This window comes from Dipodomys ordii, unplaced genomic scaffold (genome assembly GCF_000151885.1).
Source record: "Dipodomys ordii isolate 6190 unplaced genomic scaffold, Dord_2.0 Scaffold35, whole genome shotgun sequence".
NCBI lineage: Eukaryota > Metazoa > Chordata > Mammalia > Rodentia > Heteromyidae > Dipodomys > Dipodomys ordii.
The window spans coordinates 9,464,894-9,481,409 of NW_012267251.1; the positions used below are offsets into that span (position 1 = coordinate 9,464,894).

Sequence of the window (16,516 nt, forward strand, 5' to 3'; positions counted from 1 at the left end):
AAGAGGAAGTCCAGGCCCTAAAGATGCCCCAAAACTCTCTCTCTCTCTCTCTCTCTTCCTCTGTTACCTACCATTCCATAGGCCCTGGTGGTGGGGAGACGGGTGGTCTCAGAACTAATGTCAGGGCACTCCAAGAAGAAGATAGGATTTTTGTTGTTATTGTTTGTTTGTTGTTTCTACCAGTCTACTGCTCAGAGCTACCACCTTGTCTGCTCACTCATCTGTTTATGTGTACACCCTAGCAAAGACCCAGGATGGAGTAGCCTTGGAAATCCAACCACTCAACAGCCAGGAGGGGACAGACAATGAGGAGAAGGAGAAGAAGTTAACCAAGTTACCCAAGAAGGAGAAGTCAGTGCTGCAGGGCAAACTCACGCGCCTGGCTGTGCAGATCGGGAAAGCTGGTGAGTCAGCCAGCGCTGCCTGCCTGTCGCTGGAGATCGCCAGCTTCTGTATCCTTCTCTGCACCCACTAAGGCTGGCAGAAGGAAAGCAGGGCTTCTGCGTCGCTACTGTATTGGACAACACGAAAAGAGAACATCTTAGGCACCATAGAAAGTTCTATAGGCATGTATTGTCCCAGCCTAATTTTGATTATCTTGAAGTCTCTTCGCATATAAACTCAGCCTGGATGGGATGAAATACAGAGGCAAGTTATTGAATCTGGTCCACAGGTTTGAAACATTAAAGAGACCTCACCAAACCCCATTCTAGCTGTTCCTCATTATTCTTCGGGGTGCAAGCTCTCTGAAGATTGACCAGTAGTCTCTACTGCTTGTTTTATATGTCACATCAGGTCAGGACTGAGGAGGCAAGTGCCTTACCCCACCCAGAGAGTGAGCACCTCCCTAAGTTTTGTGCTACAGGTGACTGTCCTGGTCCTAATCGAGCCAACTACAAATGAATACACTTCCATTGGTATCATTACCCCCAGCCTTGCTCTGAGGCCTCTGAATCATCGGGCCCTCAGCAAAAGCCAAGGGCAAAACTTGACAATATAGGATGCTTGTTACCCTACCAGTGTACCATACCAGAAGCTTCTGTGTACCTTAATTTTATCACCTTGAAAAGGCTGTGATGGGGTTGAGGATGGAACTCAGTGGTATAGCTCTTGCTTCTCACGCACAGGGCCCTGTAATCAATCCCCAGTATCAGAGAAGTGGGTGAGCCAGAGAGGGGGTGAAACAGTAATTCACCTTATAGGTTGGTTGTGAGGTGGTGGTGAAGGACACATCTGACCCATAGTAGGCACCATATACATTTTTGCTGCCATCTTTCCTGTGTGCTGAAATAGAAGATTGACCACTATGGATAATGTGCTAGGGCTACAGGGGTGTCCTTGTCACCAAAGTTGTAAATTGTCCCACATTTGTAGGCTAAGAGATGACAAGTCAGAATTGATAAGCTACAGTAAATGGACAAATACAGTGTCTGTATTAGGGACTGTAGAATGGAATCACAGGATGCTGTCTCAGAAAGCAGACCAATCCTCTTATTTATGAATGAGAAATGTAACCTAGTACATGGACCCCATGAGAATCAATGGCTAATTCAAATTCATGAGTCACACAAATGCAGGCCTGGGAATAGAACCTTCATCTTTAGACCCATTGAGTTTAGTAAAAGGCAAAAGATTTATACGATCTGAAGAGAAACCAGAGTATAGACCCATTGAGTTTAGAACCGGCACCTTTTGACTTAGAAGATTTTAGTCTGACTCCCTAAAGCTGGTGGTCTTAAAGCAACTTTGAAAGGCTACAACTTGGGGCTGGTCTTTCTGTGGCTGGAGCCCTGGGAACTCCCTCAAGCTTGGCTCATTTACACCTTCTTTTCCTGGACAGGCCTGCTCATGTCTGCTGTCACAGTCCTCATCCTGATTGTGTACTTTGTGGTCGACAACTTCATCATCCAGGGCAGGCCATGGCTACGTGAGTGCACACCCATCTACATTCAGTACTTTGTCAAGTTCTTCATCATCGGTGTCACTGTACTGGTGGTCGCTGTGCCAGAGGGGCTGCCCTTGGCCGTCACCATCTCTTTGGCCTATTCTGTGAAGGTGAGACTGGAACAATTCTGTTGGTGCTGTTGTTGTTTTTAAATAGAAATCATAGATGCTGTTCTTGAGAAAGATTTTTCTGTGTGTAAACTTTTTTTTAAAATATATCCTTTAAGTGGTTTACAAAGGAGTTGCTATTTAACAAAGCAGTTTATGACTACAACATATCTTGATCAATGTCACTCTTTCAATATTCTCTCTTACCTACCCCTTCCCTCACTCTTCTTAATATACATTGGATTCTTGCATGCATTCTCTCCCTCTTCTCATTTGTCCAGCCCTTTCTCTTGATCCCCTGCCCTTTTCAAGTTTTTTTCTTAAACATATGTCATCTCAGATCCTTACATTGACTTCAGAGTTTTCTTTACTAAGGTGATAAATAATTAACTTCAAATCTATAAATTCTAAATTCTAAAAAAAAAATACAGTAAGTTTCAAAATTACCTTGAAACGGCCCAAAGTCAAATAGCTAATAATTTCCAGAGTTGATATTCAAACCAAGCATTTTCTGTTTCCAATACTTTCCAAAGCATAAGAAGATAGTTTGTTCCCTCCACTAACAAATAATGAGCAGTAAAATGTGTGCCAGCCACTGATCATAGCCCTGAGGATTCCACAATGAATGGAGAAACCCTACATCCCCGACCTTTTAGAGCCTGTGTCCTAAAAGATGGGGATGACAAATAAAATGTTACTTGAGGGACTTCAAACCAGAAATTCTATGATGCTAACCCCAAAGATCATGCTTTTTATAGGGCAAGGGTCAGACTCTGAAGCACATACTTTTTTAACAAGGTCTCTAGGTAGCATTTTGATGCTTGATGTTAGTTTGACACTGCTACACTAGAGTTTTTCATTCCTTCTGAACACATCCTTCTATAGTGATTTTTTTTAAGTTTTTATTTTTTATTTATTTATCTTTTTTGAGTCCGGTTGTGGGCCTGAACTCTGGGCCTGGGCGCTGTCCCTCAGCTCTTCAGCTCAAGGCTAGCGCTCTACCACTTGAGCCACAGCGCCACTTCCGGCTTTTTTTTCTTTCTGCTTATGTGATGCTGGGTCGAACCCAGAGCCTCATGCATGCAAGGCAAGCGCTCTACCACTGAGCCACCTTCCCAGCCCCTATAGTGATTTCTTAAGGTTAAATTTTAGAAGAAATTATACGCATCTCTTAAGAGAATAATTCTGGGAATGATTATATTCTTTGGTGGAAGGATAATCTATTCTGTCTGCTTCAGATTTGGGGCAGCATCTCACAAGAACACAAGTCCTGGCAATGGGGAAGCACTATGGCTTTTCATTTCTTCAGTGATTAAATAAACCAGTAAATTCTTAAAAAAAAAAAAAAAAGCCTGGCACCGGTGGCTTATCCCTGTAATCCTAGCTCCTCGGAGGCTGAGATCTGAGGATCTCAGTTCAAAGCCAGCAGGAAAGTCAGTGAAACTCTTATGGCCAGTTAACCACCAGAAAACCCGAAGTGGCACTGTGGCTCAAGTGGTTGAGTGCTCACTTTGAGCTGAAGAGTTCAGGGACAGTGCCCAGACCGAGTTCAAGCCCCACAACCAACCAAAAAAAAAAAAAGAAAGAAAGAAAAAAATCTTATAGAAAGAGTATCTGACCATGTGGAGGAATACGGTCCAGGACATGGCCTTTGACCTATGTTTGGGAGATCCTAGTCGGTCTTCTCTCAAGTCCTTTCCCTTTTCCTTTCTAGAAAATGATGAAGGACAATAACCTGGTGAGACACCTGGATGCTTGTGAGACCATGGGTAATGCCACAGCCATTTGCTCTGACAAGACGGGCACACTGACTATGAATCGCATGACAGTGGTACAAGCTTATATTGGGGAGACACACCACCATCAGGTCCCAAGCCCTGATGTCATCGTGCCCGGGGTCCTGGACCTTATTGTCAATAGCATTTCTATCAACAGTGCTTATACCTCCAAGATTCTGGTAAGTCCCACCTGCCTTCACCTGGGCACCAGGAGGAGAACATTCGTTTTCTCAGAGACATATCTCTTCTTGTTTATTCTTCCTGCATCACCATCCCATGTCCCATTTCTCACCCCTGACTGAACATGTATGAGGAAAAACTTGGGATCGGTCTATGGGAGTAGATGGAAGGATGGGGATGATGCCTGTAGAAATCAAGGGCCCCAGCCAGGCACCAGTGGCTCACACCTGTAATCCTAGCTGCTCAGGAAGCTGAGTTCTGAAGCCAGCCCGGGCAGAAAAGTCCATGAGACTCTTACTTCCAATAAACTACTCAGAAAAAGCCAGAAGTGGAGCTGTGGCTCAAAGTGGTAAAGTGCTAGCCTTGAGCACAAAAAGGCTCAGGGATAGCACCCAGACCCTGAGTTCAAGCCCTATAACTGGCACAGAATAAAAAAAAAAGAAAAGAAATTGAGGGTCCTCCATTTACACTGTAATGGCGATATCTCTGAGGGATCCCATGTTCTTAGCAGACTTGCTTTATCTGGAGTAAAATACTTAGAAACTAATCCCTACAGGGTGGGACACCTGCACTGCTACGAGAGTGAATTTAAAGTTTCTAACCTGGATGGCTTTGGGGTCAAGATTTGCCCACCCTTTGAAAAGACAAAAACACACACTGCCTCCCTGGGGGCTGGGGGCTGCCCAGGACATTCACCTTCTTGAGTTCTCCCTCTGTCTCCCCGCGTGTCATTCATTCATCACGTGTATATTTTTCCTCTCAGCCTCCTGAGAAGGAGGGAGGCCTCCCACGGCAGGTGGGGAACAAGACGGAGTGTGCCCTGCTGGGCTTTGTCAAGGATCTGAAGCAGGATTACCAGGCCATACGCAATGAGGTGCCCGAGGAGTCGCTGTACAAGGTTTACACCTTCAACTCCGTGCGCAAGTCCATGAGCACCGTCATCAAGAAGCCCGATGGGGGCTTCCGCATGTTCAGCAAGGGCGCCTCTGAGATCATGCTGCGCAAGTGAGTACCCATCCCCCTTTCTCCTTGCCTTCATCATGGTCCCCTTGGGAAGGTCGTGGTGACAGGCCCCACGCTGAGCCACTCTAAATGATGAGCAAGCCCTCCAGCCAGCCTGTGACACCTCACTGACATCTAAGCACTAACCAAACATTGGTATTGAAGTACTTCAGGTGGCTCCTTTTATTTAATCCTCCCAACTCAGGTGCATAGCAATCGCCTCTCTGTTACCATGAGAAAACAGAGGTGCCAAGGCAGTTGTGCAATTTGTTCAAGGAGATCCAGAGAATAGAATTTCTAGCTACTTAGGAAGCTTAGATCTGAGGATCTTGGTTCAAAGTCAGCCCCAGTAGACAAATCCTCGAGCTTCTTATTTCTAGCCAACCAGCAAAAACTAGAAGTGTAGGTGTTGGCTCACATGGTAGAGTGCCATCTGTGAAAAAGGAAAAAAAAGTTTGAGGCCCTGAGTTCAAGCCTCCAATACCCCCCCCACACACACACACATAAAGTGGCTAGTTGAACCAACTTGAGTATAGGTCAGGTAGAGCTAGTTTAACCAGCACCCCAACTTCAACATCCCAGCTTGACTTCAGCCACCTTCTTTTCATCAACACATTCCTATTTAGCAACCCTATGTGTTTTTTGTTTGTTTTTTTTTGGGGGGGGGGAGTGTGGCAAGCATGTGTGCATGCACGCTCACATGAGCACTCATGTGCACGCACATGCCAGTCCTGGAGCTTGAACTCAGGGCCTATAGGGGCTTAGTCCCCAGGTTCTTCTGCTCAAAACCAGTCCTCTACCACTTGAGCCACAGCTCCACTTCTAGCCTTTTGGTAGTTAATTGGAGCTAAGAGTCTCACATACTTTCCTGCTCTGTCTAAACTTCAAACCATGATCCTCAGATCTCAGCCTCCTGAGTTGCAAGAATTATAGGCATGAGCTACTGGTACCTGGCTGAAAAATCTCTCTATTTTTAAGAGTTCAGAAGAGCAGATGATCTACAAGTGTCTTACCTTGTGCCCTGCCCACCTATACCCCACAGATCCTTGGGACACCCTTTCCCCTGCCTCCTTAGAAGGACTCAGCGGGGTGATGAATAAAGGAGAACTTTGACAGAGGACTGTTCTTAGGGATAGTGTCTGTGATTGTGCAAGCCGGTGGAGTGGGAAGGGAAGGAAACACTGATGTCTGACTATGGGCTTTTCCAGGTGTAATCAAATCCTTAACAAGGATGGGGAAGTGGTGCCATTCAGGACCAAGGACCGAGATAACATGGTCCACACTGTCATCGAGCCCATGGCCAGCGAGGGACTCCGAACCATCTGCATAGCTTACCGGGACTTCGATGATGCAGAGCCCTTGTGGGAAAATGAGAATGAAATCCTCACGGAGCTGACCTGCATCACCGTAGTGGGCATTGAGGATCCTGTGCGTCCAGAGGTGAGGCTTTGTCTTGGAGAAGGAGCAAGAAAATATGAACCACCATCTCCCAAAAGCTGCTAGCCTAAGCACAAGCCTAATGAGAGGCCATTTATGGAGTCCCAGGAAGGGAGAGCTAGTTCTGAGTCCAGTTGTGACCCCCGGAAAGTTGCCTGACCACTACTGCTGCAGCGCAGATACAGGTGTTTCTATGCCTCCCGTTTCTCAGTTCATGCCCGAAGCCATGCAGACAGATGGGCTGGCCTTGGTCAAGGCCAAGTCCAGCAAGGGCGTCCTGAACTTGGGAGATTGCAAAGAGCTGATGAGGTGCTGGCACCTGGGCTGGTAGACAGAGAGTTGGTCTGAGATTATGCACAGAAGGAAAACCAAGGCCTCGTCCCCAGATGCTGCCCTGCCCTGCCAATAGCTTGCAGGACTACGGGGACACCTCAGTTCAAACCTGGCTTCTGAAGCGGTATTTCGCTTCAACTCGCAGGACAATGAGAACAATTCAGATGTGACTAATACAGGGTTGGACAGAAATAAGGTACAGCCAGTAGCTGGACAGTGGCAGGTTAGGTGTGACTACTTAGGTGAGGTATCACTAGCCCCATACCCACCTCTCTTCTTTCTCCTAGGTACCCGAAGCTATTGCCAAATGCAAACGAGCTGGCATTACTGTCAGAATGGTGACAGGTGACAATGTCAACACTGCTCGGGCCATTGCCACCAAATGTGGCATTCTGACACCTGGAGACGAATTCTTGTGCTTAGAAGGGAAAGAATTCAACAGACTCATCCGCAATGAGAAGGGAGAGGTGGGTCCTGGGTGGGAGGAGCCAGGCCTTCGGGCTGCTGAGGGCGGGGCATCTGGGCAGGTGGGTGGCTTCTAAACAGAAATCTGTTCATAGTGAAACATCTCTTGCTACAAAAGCTGCCCAGATGGTGAAGGGGGTGGGGGGTGTTTGTCTTCATTCACAAGTTATCTTGTGAGACAAAAATCACTTGATCTTTTGCATGCCTTCCTACCTTTCAATCATGGGATGGTTTTTTAGATTTCCCCTACTACCTAACACCTTCCACGTCACTGCCCGGTAGCCAATAGGTGGCTACAGTTTGTACTTGGATGTGGCGTAAGTGTCAAGTAGACCAGAGATTCCTGGTCTCCAGAGAAATCACATACATATGAGGCCTTAGAAATGTTACCTGAGCCTCTGGAGCCAACTTCTGGCCCCAGCTCACCTCCTGGGCAAGGATTCTAGAACAAAGGCTTGGTACCCTGCTAGGAAGTTGGGAGGAGAAAAAGAAAATACACAGGCACTGAGTGGCTCTAATCAGTGGCTCCACTCTTGGAGAATGCCTTGTGGGTTTCATCCCCCAAGAGGCCAGGACAGGATACTATTTCCCACTGGGTTAGGGTCTCCAGGACTCCCAGAAGCTGGGCTTGGGTGGACAAGAGCTGATCTGAGTTTGACTGACCCTGGCATGGTCTGGTATTGGCAGGTGGAGCAAGAAAAGCTGGACAAGATCTGGCCTAAGCTTCGGGTGCTGGCACGGTCTTCTCCCACAGATAAGCACACCTTGGTGAAAGGTGAGGTTGGCTCCTGAGTGAGTGTCTGCCATAGCTGAGGGGTGGGGACAGGTAAGAACCAAAGCAACCCTCCTGTTCCAAATCAGGAGTCCTGTGAGAACTCTCAGGCTAATGGGAGAAGATGCAGCTTAGCAAACATCTGAGCCCTGGGGGAGTATTCAGAGAATAAAGTTGGGTTTTAAAACATTTATCAGTTGGGCGCCAGTGGCTCATGCTTGTAATCCTAGCTACTTAGGAGGCTGAGTTCTGAGGATTATGGTTTAAAGCCACCCAGGCAGGAAAGTCCATGAGACTCTTTATCTCTACTACACTACAAAAAAAAAAAAAAAAGCTAGAAGTGGAACTGTGGCTCAAGTGGTAGAGCACTAGCCTTAAGCACAAAAGCTCAGAGAATGTGCCTAGGACTGGCAAAAATAATTAATTCCCTGTGAGGTCAGGTCTGCCCCTCGCTGCTGTCCCAATCTTTTCTCTCTTCTATTCTTGATAAAGCCTTTTACAATTAAAAAAATTAATTAAGAATAAAACATTTATGAGAGGTACTAGGAACTAAGCCTGGCAGGTAAGACCATTCCCATTTTCTCAGTAAGGAAGTTGGAAGCCAAAATGACAAGTAACTTACTCAGATTGCCTAGTAGGTAGGCAGAAGGAATGCAGTTGACCTCTAAGTATCTGCCTTCAAATTCATCTGCCACTCTCCCTCTCCAACTCCAACTCTAACCTACACACACACACTAGTTCTGTCAGGTCACTAGATGAAGACTTTTTTTTTGGACTGTGCTAGTACTGGGGCTTGAACACAAGGTCAAAGCACCATCCTTGAACTTTCTTTTCAAGGCTGGAGCTCTACCACTTGAGCCACAGCCCCACTTCCAGCTTTTTGCTGGTTAATTTGAGAAAAGAGTCTTCCAGACTTTCCTGCCTGGGCTGGCTTCGAACTGTGATCCTCAGATCTCAGCCTCCTGAATGGCTATGATTACAGGTGTGAGCCACCACATCCAGCCAAGGACTAACTTCTTTCACTCACAGTGCTACCCAGGAATCAGTTGCTGCTCTGGGTGATTACTATAGACTTCCAGCTTAGGGGAAAGGTAGGAAAGAGGTAGAAGGGGTGGGAGGTAGTAGAGAAGGTGAACTGAAGAGGAAGAGCCCTTCTCCTGGGAAAGAGAGTCTTGCCCTTGCCAAGTATCCTCCATGGGCAATGTAGGCTCATTGTGACGTATATCTGTTGTTCTCAGGCATCATTGACAGCACTGTTGGGGATCAGCGGCAGGTGGTGGCTGTCACTGGCGATGGCACGAATGATGGGCCCGCTCTAAAGAAAGCAGACGTTGGCTTTGCCATGGTAAGCTCAGCACAGCGAGTCTCCATGTGTGCACAGCACCTTCTCCATCAGAAGTCAGGACAGGCCTCCCTCAGTCTGTTGCCCTGCAGCCCTTACATCTCTAATTCTATCTCTTCCCTATCTGGCCAACAATATGTGTGTGCTGTAATATGAAAACAAGATGGCAGGCAGGGAAATCCTAGAGCCCCTTACCAACTGAAACTTGAGCATGATGGTGATACAAGAACCCCATGCGACCGTGCCTGAGGGACGTTTGCCTCTCTGCTTTTTCTTTCTTTTCTTTTCTTTTTTTTTGTCAGTTGTGGAGCCTGAACTCTGGGCTTGGGACAGCGGTCCCTTAGCTCTACCACTTGAGCCTCAGCCCCACTTTCGGCTTTTTCTGCTTATGTGGTGCTGAGGAATCGAACCCAGGGCCTCATGCATGCAAGGCAAGCGCTCTACCATTGAGCCACCTTCCCAACCCTCTGCTTTTTCTTTGTGAGGCCAAGAGCATCAGTGCCATTCGAAAATGGTGCTAGAAGTGTTTGATTTTTTAATATAATTTTACTGTTATTATTATGATATTGTACACCAGGGTTACCATTCCATAAGTCAGATAATGAGTATGTTTTTTTTAAGCAAACACCCTAGCTGATTCTGATGTTCAGAGACATTTAGAAGCCCCCAGATGGCAAAGTACAGGCCTCAGATTCAAGTAGCTTATGCTTGAAAGCCTCCCGTACAGACTAATCTGTTGGTGATTTTTAAGTAGCAGAAAAGGTAATTTAAGATGTATTCTATACTTAAAAGCCAAAGCTTTAATTCTAGAAACTTTAAGAATACGCAAAATAGGAATCTTATGATGAATTCCCATGTGCCTGTCTGTCACTCAGTTTCAACTCTTGCCTTCCTTTGACCTTTATTTTTTATCCCACCCAATACCACTTCACCACTTTCCTTGCCTCAAGCTGATTTTTTTTTTTTGTGGTACTGGGGTTTGAACTCTGGGCCCTGAGCTTACAAAGCAGGTATTTTACCACTTGAGTCATGCACACAGCTTTTTTTGCCTTGCTTACTTTTGAGATAGAGGCCTTGCTTTTTGTCCTAGCCAGCCTGGACCACATCCTCCTGTTTATGCATCTTGCTGTAGCTGGTGGCACATGCTACCACAGCCAGCTTTTTCTGTTCAGATGAAATCTCATGAGTTTCTTTTTTTTGTTTTTGTTGTTGTTTTTTGGTCCATACTGGGGCTTGAACTCAGAGCCTTAAAATTCTTAATAAGCTTGTTTGCACACGGCTGTTGCCCTATCATTTGAACCATGCCTTCAATTCTAGCTTTTTGCTAGTTATTTGGAGATGAGTCTGAAGGATTCGTCTGCCCAGGCTGGTTCCAGTTCTCAGATCTCAGCTTCCTGAGTTACGGTAAGGATTACAGGTGTGAGCCAGCAATAGAAGTGTCATGAAGGTTTTGCCTGATTATCTTCAAATCTCAGCTTTCCAAGTGGCTGGGATTCCAGGCATGTACCACTGCACCCATCTTAGCTGAATTAACTGAACAATCCAAGACATTATTTTGTCCTTTGTTTGTTTGTTTTGAGGTATTAGAGATGAAGCTTACTTAGGGCCTCAGGCTTGTTCCATATCCCCAGTTTGTGTATGTGTGCTGGTCCTGGGGCTTGAACTCGGGCTTAAGCGCTGTCCCTGAATTTTTTCGCTCAAGGCTGTCACTCTACCACTTGAGCCATAGTGCCACGTCCCACTTTGTGATGGTTATTTGGAAATAAGAGTCCCACTAACTTTCCTGCCTTCGCTGACTTCAAATTTCAGTCCTCAGATCTCTGCTTTCTGAGTAGCTAGGATTACGGGCATAAGCCACCAGCACGTGGCTAGTATAATTATTTCTAACAATTGCCAAACAGAAATTTATTACTAAGAAGCAGTTTGAACATTTGTCTTTGGTTTAGTTTGTGCTACCAGTTGGTAGAAGCAGTTCATTTATGTCATGTTGCTTTCTGTTTTAGAGATTGCTTTTTAATTGTGTTTTCTTATTTGTATAAAATAGATTGTGCTGCAGTCAGGTATACAAAACAAGGCATGCTTGGCTCCTCTGTCTTTTGCCTTTGCCCTAGTTTTGGCCTATTCTTCTCCTGTGTCTTTAGTGCTATAATCAAATGTGTGGTATGTTTATATCTTATCTCCGTAGACAAGTGTCTCCATTCTGCCCACTCTTCCACTTAATTGTTTTATTCAGTTAACAACTAATTAGATTATTCCATCATGATAGTTATATATAGACCCTGTATTTCTTTCCACAGTGCAATGTGTCACTGTATTAGGGAACTCTTTTCTTGCTTTCTTTCTGACAGGATCTTGCATTATAACATCAACTTTCTAATCCTCCCACCTCAATCTCCTGAGGGCTAGGGTTACAAATGTACACCACCAAGCCCCACACTAGGGAATTGATTTATGGAGAAACTAAATTACACTGTGTAATGAATCTTCATTTGTTCCAGTCTGAATAGGACAATACTATACTAGGTAAAGAGAACAAATAGCTACCAAAGTAAGGAAAGAGCAACTCAGAGGGTTATAGGAATCTCAAGATATGGCTTCGGTTTGCTTCTTGAAGCAGTTAGGGTTTAATTGAATGGGCCCTAAGGGTAGACAGGATTTGGAAGTATGGGGGAAAAGGATGTTTCAGGGGTGGGGTACATGGTGGGAACAGAAGCATAGACTCTAGAAATGAACGAGCAATTTGGGAGATATTTATTTATTCATTTGTTTATTGTGCCAGTCCTGGGGTTTGAACTCAAAGCCTGGTGCACTCACTTGGCTTTTTAACTCAAGGCTGGCACACAACTACTTGAGCATCACCTCCTGTTTGGGCTTTTTGCTAGTTAATTGGAGGTAAATGTCTCATGGATTTTTCTACTCCAGCTGGCTTCCGACTTTGTTCCTCCAGATCTCAGCCTCCTGAGTAGCTAGGATTACAGGCATGAGCCACCAGCAGCCAGCTTGAGATTTGGAGATTTTAAATATGCCAATAGGTGTTGAGCAGAAAGGTTACATAAGAGCAGGTTGAGAAAATGAATCAGGGCTTCCATGTGAGGACAGGCTGGAAAGGTTACTGTGTCCGAAGCATGGCTTCCAACCATTGCTGTGTTTATTCAGAAACCTTCCATGGTTCCCCAGTGGCAGTATTTTGAAGAAGGATAGAATGTTCTGGAGAGCACTACTAGTAGAACAAAATGACTTAAGTGAGATACTGGTAGCAGCCAAAGAAACTTAAGAATTTGGAGATGGGGTAGATAGGACTTTGCCCTTTTCTGGGGGAGGGCAGTGGGAAAAGGCTGATCAGAGATCTCCCCGCATGTGTGCAGGAGTCAGGCCATGGCATCAGGGCCCAGCCTAGTGACCTGACAGCTTCCTTTTCTTCTGTGTGGCTGATGAGCCCTCTAGTGGACGCACCTGGTTCTGAGGTTTCCTGTGGGTCAGAAAATGGGAGCGTGGGCTCTGCTCTGTCTGCTCCTTACTGTCTTCCTTCCCCGTGTCACCCCACAGGGTATCGCAGGCACAGATGTGGCCAAGGAGGCCTCTGATATCATCCTGACTGATGACAACTTCACCAGCATTGTGAAGGCTGTGATGTGGGGACGGAACGTCTACGACAGCATCTCCAAGTTCCTGCAGTTCCAGCTCACCGTCAACGTGGTGGCCGTCATTGTGGCCTTCACTGGAGCCTGTATCACTCAGGTGAAGGGGCACGAGCCGGGCTGACAGCAGAGGGGCAAGCAGAGGCTGAGGATTATGGGTAGATGTTCAGTTGTCTACAAGGGTTCCCCAGTAACGTGGGGATACAAGTTCACTCAACCAAGTCCACTGTGCACATCTGCGTATGTGGAGTGATTAATAATGTACTTGTATTAATTGAGCATGTTGGTGTCAGCCACTATGATGTGTTATCCATGGTCTTTAAAAGCAAGCTTGCAGTTGGGCTCACGCCTGTAATCCTATGTAAGACACTATGAAAGAAAGATCATGGTTCAAAGCCAGCCTGGGCGGGGCTGGGAAGGTGGCTCAGTGGTAGAGCGCTTGCCTTGCATGCTCGAGGCCCTGGGTTCGATTCCTCAGCACCACATAAGCAAAAAGAAAAAAGCCGGAAGTGGCACTGCGGCTCAAGTGATAGAGCACTAGCCTTGAGCTGAAGAGCTGAGGGACAGTGCCCAGGCCCAGAGTTCAGGCCCCACGACCGGACCAAAAAAAAAAAAAAAAAAAAGCCAGCCTGGGCAAACAAATCCAAGAAAATCTATCTTAAACTAATTGGCAAAAAGCTGGCAGTGGAGGTGTGGCTCAAGTGGTAGAACCCCAGCCTTGAGCAAAAAAGCTAAGCCAGAGCACAAAGCCCAGAGTTCAAGCCCCAATATCAGCACAAAACAAAAAAAAGCTAGTTTGCAAAAAGCTAGTTTACCAGTGAGAGACCCAAGCTTGAAGACACTGAGTAATTTTCTCAAGGTTATTGGTGGCCGGATTCAGAGTCTCTGTGGATACCAGGAATGAGAACAAAGCCAGCCAAAGGGAAGGAGGGGCTGGTGAGGGAGGCAGGGTGGCTTCTCAGGGAAGCTTGAAGGACTGGTTCTTCTCTCCCACAGGACTCGCCACTGAAAGCCGTGCAGATGTTGTGGGTTAATCTAATTATGGATACATTTGCTTCACTGGCCCTGGCCACAGAGCCCCCTACAGAGTCCCTACTGAGGCGCCGCCCCTATGGCCGAAATAAACCTCTAATCTCTCGTACTATGATGAAGAACATCCTGGGGCATGCCGTCTACCAGCTCACTGTCATCTTTGTCCTTGTCTTTGCTGGTGAGCAGTTGGGTTGCTAGTGGAGATGGGACAGAGAATAGCCTGAGGAAAGAAGGTGACATGGGGTTGGTAGAGCCCAGAGCAGGCAGAGCAGCCCCACCCAACCCCACCCCAATACCCCCCGCCAGATGCTCCCTGTGCATTCCCACTACACAATGGGTGCACATACCGTCCACCATATCCTTTTGCAAGAAAGTAAATATGAATGGAGAAAACCAAGACACAAAGTTAGATCAATTGAAACCAGGGCTGCAATTTAAAATATTTGATCAGCTGGGCACTGGTGGCTCACACCTATGAACCTAGCTACTCAGGAGACTGGGATCTGAGGGCCCAGGTACAAAGCCAACCTAGGCAGGAAAGTCCATGAAACTCGAATTAACCACCAAAAAACTTGAAGTGGAATTATAGGTCAAGAGTAGAATGCTAGCCTTGAACTAAAAAGTGCCTAGGCCCCGAGTTAAAGCTCCAGGTCTGGCACAAAATAATAATAATATCCATAAGCCATTGACATGGCTATCTCCACACATTCTAAAATGAACTTGAAGACAGGTGCTGGTGGCTCACACCTGTAATCCTAGCTACTCGGGAGGCTGAGATCTGAGGATCGTGATGGCAAGCTAGCCAAGGCAGAAAAGCCCCCATGAAAGTCTTCTCTCTAATTAACCACCCAAAAACCAGAAGTGGTGGTGGCTCAAGTGGTAGAGTGCCAGCCTTGAGTACAAAGAGGCTCAGGGTCAGCGCCCAGGCCCTAAGTTTAAGCCCCACAATGGAAAAAATAAAATAAACCTGAATCTTAATTGAGGCCACAGTGGCCCCTCCATGCTTGTCCTCCCTATCAGGCGAGAAGCTGTTTGACGTGGACAGTGGGAGAAAGGCACCTCTCCACTCGCCCCCCAGCCAGCACTATACCATCGTCTTCAACACCTTCGTGCTGATGCAGCTCTTCAATGAAATCAATTCCCGAAAGATCCACGGGGAAAAGAATGTCTTCGCAGGCATCCACCGAAACGCCATCTTCTGCTCTGTAGTCTTAGGCACGTTCATCGCCCAGGTGAGAGGCCATCCACAGTTGCGGAAAGAGGTCTGAAAGATGCAAGCCCTTAGCTGGGGGCCAGGATTCCCTAAGCACTCAGGAAAACGAGTACACGAATAAGGGGGACTGAAGCTAGGGTTCCTTGAGCCCAGGACAACACCTAGTCCCTGAGTTCAAGCCCAGGATCAACCAAAAGACTCCATCTGTCCATCTGTCTACAAAGACCGGATCTGTTTCCCCTTAACTCCTTCAAGATTGCTTCTTTCCAGTGCTTCAGTAAGCAAATCAGGAACTGTACCACAAGGACCCCTGGGCCAAAAGCCACGTCTGGAGAGCAAATTGCTTTTTTTCTCTGTGGTAGGTTTTCATCGTGGAATTTGGGGGTAAGCCCTTCAGCTGTACGAAGCTCAACCTGATGCAGTGGTTGTGGTGTCTGTTCATCGGGATTGGAGAGCTTCTGTGGGGGCAGGTGAGTATGGCATGCCCTCCAGTGCACTCGCCCCTCCCACAGAGCTGTCTTCCCCCACCTTCCCTCCCAAGTTTCCAAGTTAGCTCCAATTCATGGAACCCTCCAATGGATAATCACTAGCTGTCCCTTAAAAGACTCAGGTCTCTTCTACTCCTACCTGCTGGTGTCTCTTGAGACAGACTCCAGTTTTTCAACCCATTTTTTCTAAAAACCAAGGAATCTTATTCTAATGGAACAGCAGTATGGCCACAGTACAAACATAATTCAGATCTCCCCAGCCTCATGCTGGGTTACAGGAGCGGAATATGTGACACTAACCTGAGATAAATTTAGATTTTTCAAGACCTTGGGAGAAGCAGAATGGCACATAGTTCCGAGCATGGACTGAGAGAATGGCTGAGTTTAATCCCGGTTCTCCTGCTCACAAGCTAGATCACTGTGAGCAAGTTACTTAACCACTCTGCCTCAGTGTTCCAACTTAGGAAAACTGGGCTGTTGTGAGCCACTTACTACCTGCTGGTACCAGGTACTTGGTGGCTATTAATAATAGTTCTTAGACTCTCAAGTGTGATAAGAGTTTCATTCCTTTTCAAATGCCATCCTCACTCAGCTCTGACCAGGCTGTGCTTCTCTTTGTAAACCCCATATCTCAGCTAATAACCCTTTAGTGCCCTGCCACCTGAGGCATAGAGGCTGCACCTTAACAAGTCTCCAAGGTCCCTCCCTGGGCCACAGGGCTTCCCCGAGGCTAGCTCCTGAAGCCTTCCTCATTACTCTCATTCTCTGTGCCCAGCCCACTTCG

The 16,516-nt window shown here is 46.6% G+C and overlaps 1 protein-coding gene across 1 annotated transcript in view; it reads left to right on the top strand.

Annotated features, from left to right (window-relative positions):
• Nucleotides 1–16,516, top strand: part of Atp2b4 (ATPase, Ca++ transporting, plasma membrane 4) — a 46,928-nt gene that overhangs the window by 19,094 nt on the left and 11,318 nt on the right. The window contains exons 7-18 of the mRNA XM_013017443.1: nt 243–404; nt 1,841–2,055; nt 3,767–4,009; nt 4,774–5,015; nt 6,221–6,452; nt 7,070–7,249; nt 7,935–8,022; nt 9,258–9,364; nt 12,908–13,099; nt 13,996–14,209; nt 15,052–15,263; nt 15,607–15,714. Of these exons, the coding sequence (XP_012872897.1) occupies nt 243–404; nt 1,841–2,055; nt 3,767–4,009; nt 4,774–5,015; nt 6,221–6,452; nt 7,070–7,249; nt 7,935–8,022; nt 9,258–9,364; nt 12,908–13,099; nt 13,996–14,209; nt 15,052–15,263; nt 15,607–15,714 (2,195 nt within the window). The remainder of the gene's footprint in view (nt 1–242; nt 405–1,840; nt 2,056–3,766; nt 4,010–4,773; nt 5,016–6,220; nt 6,453–7,069; nt 7,250–7,934; nt 8,023–9,257; nt 9,365–12,907; nt 13,100–13,995; nt 14,210–15,051; nt 15,264–15,606; nt 15,715–16,516) is intronic.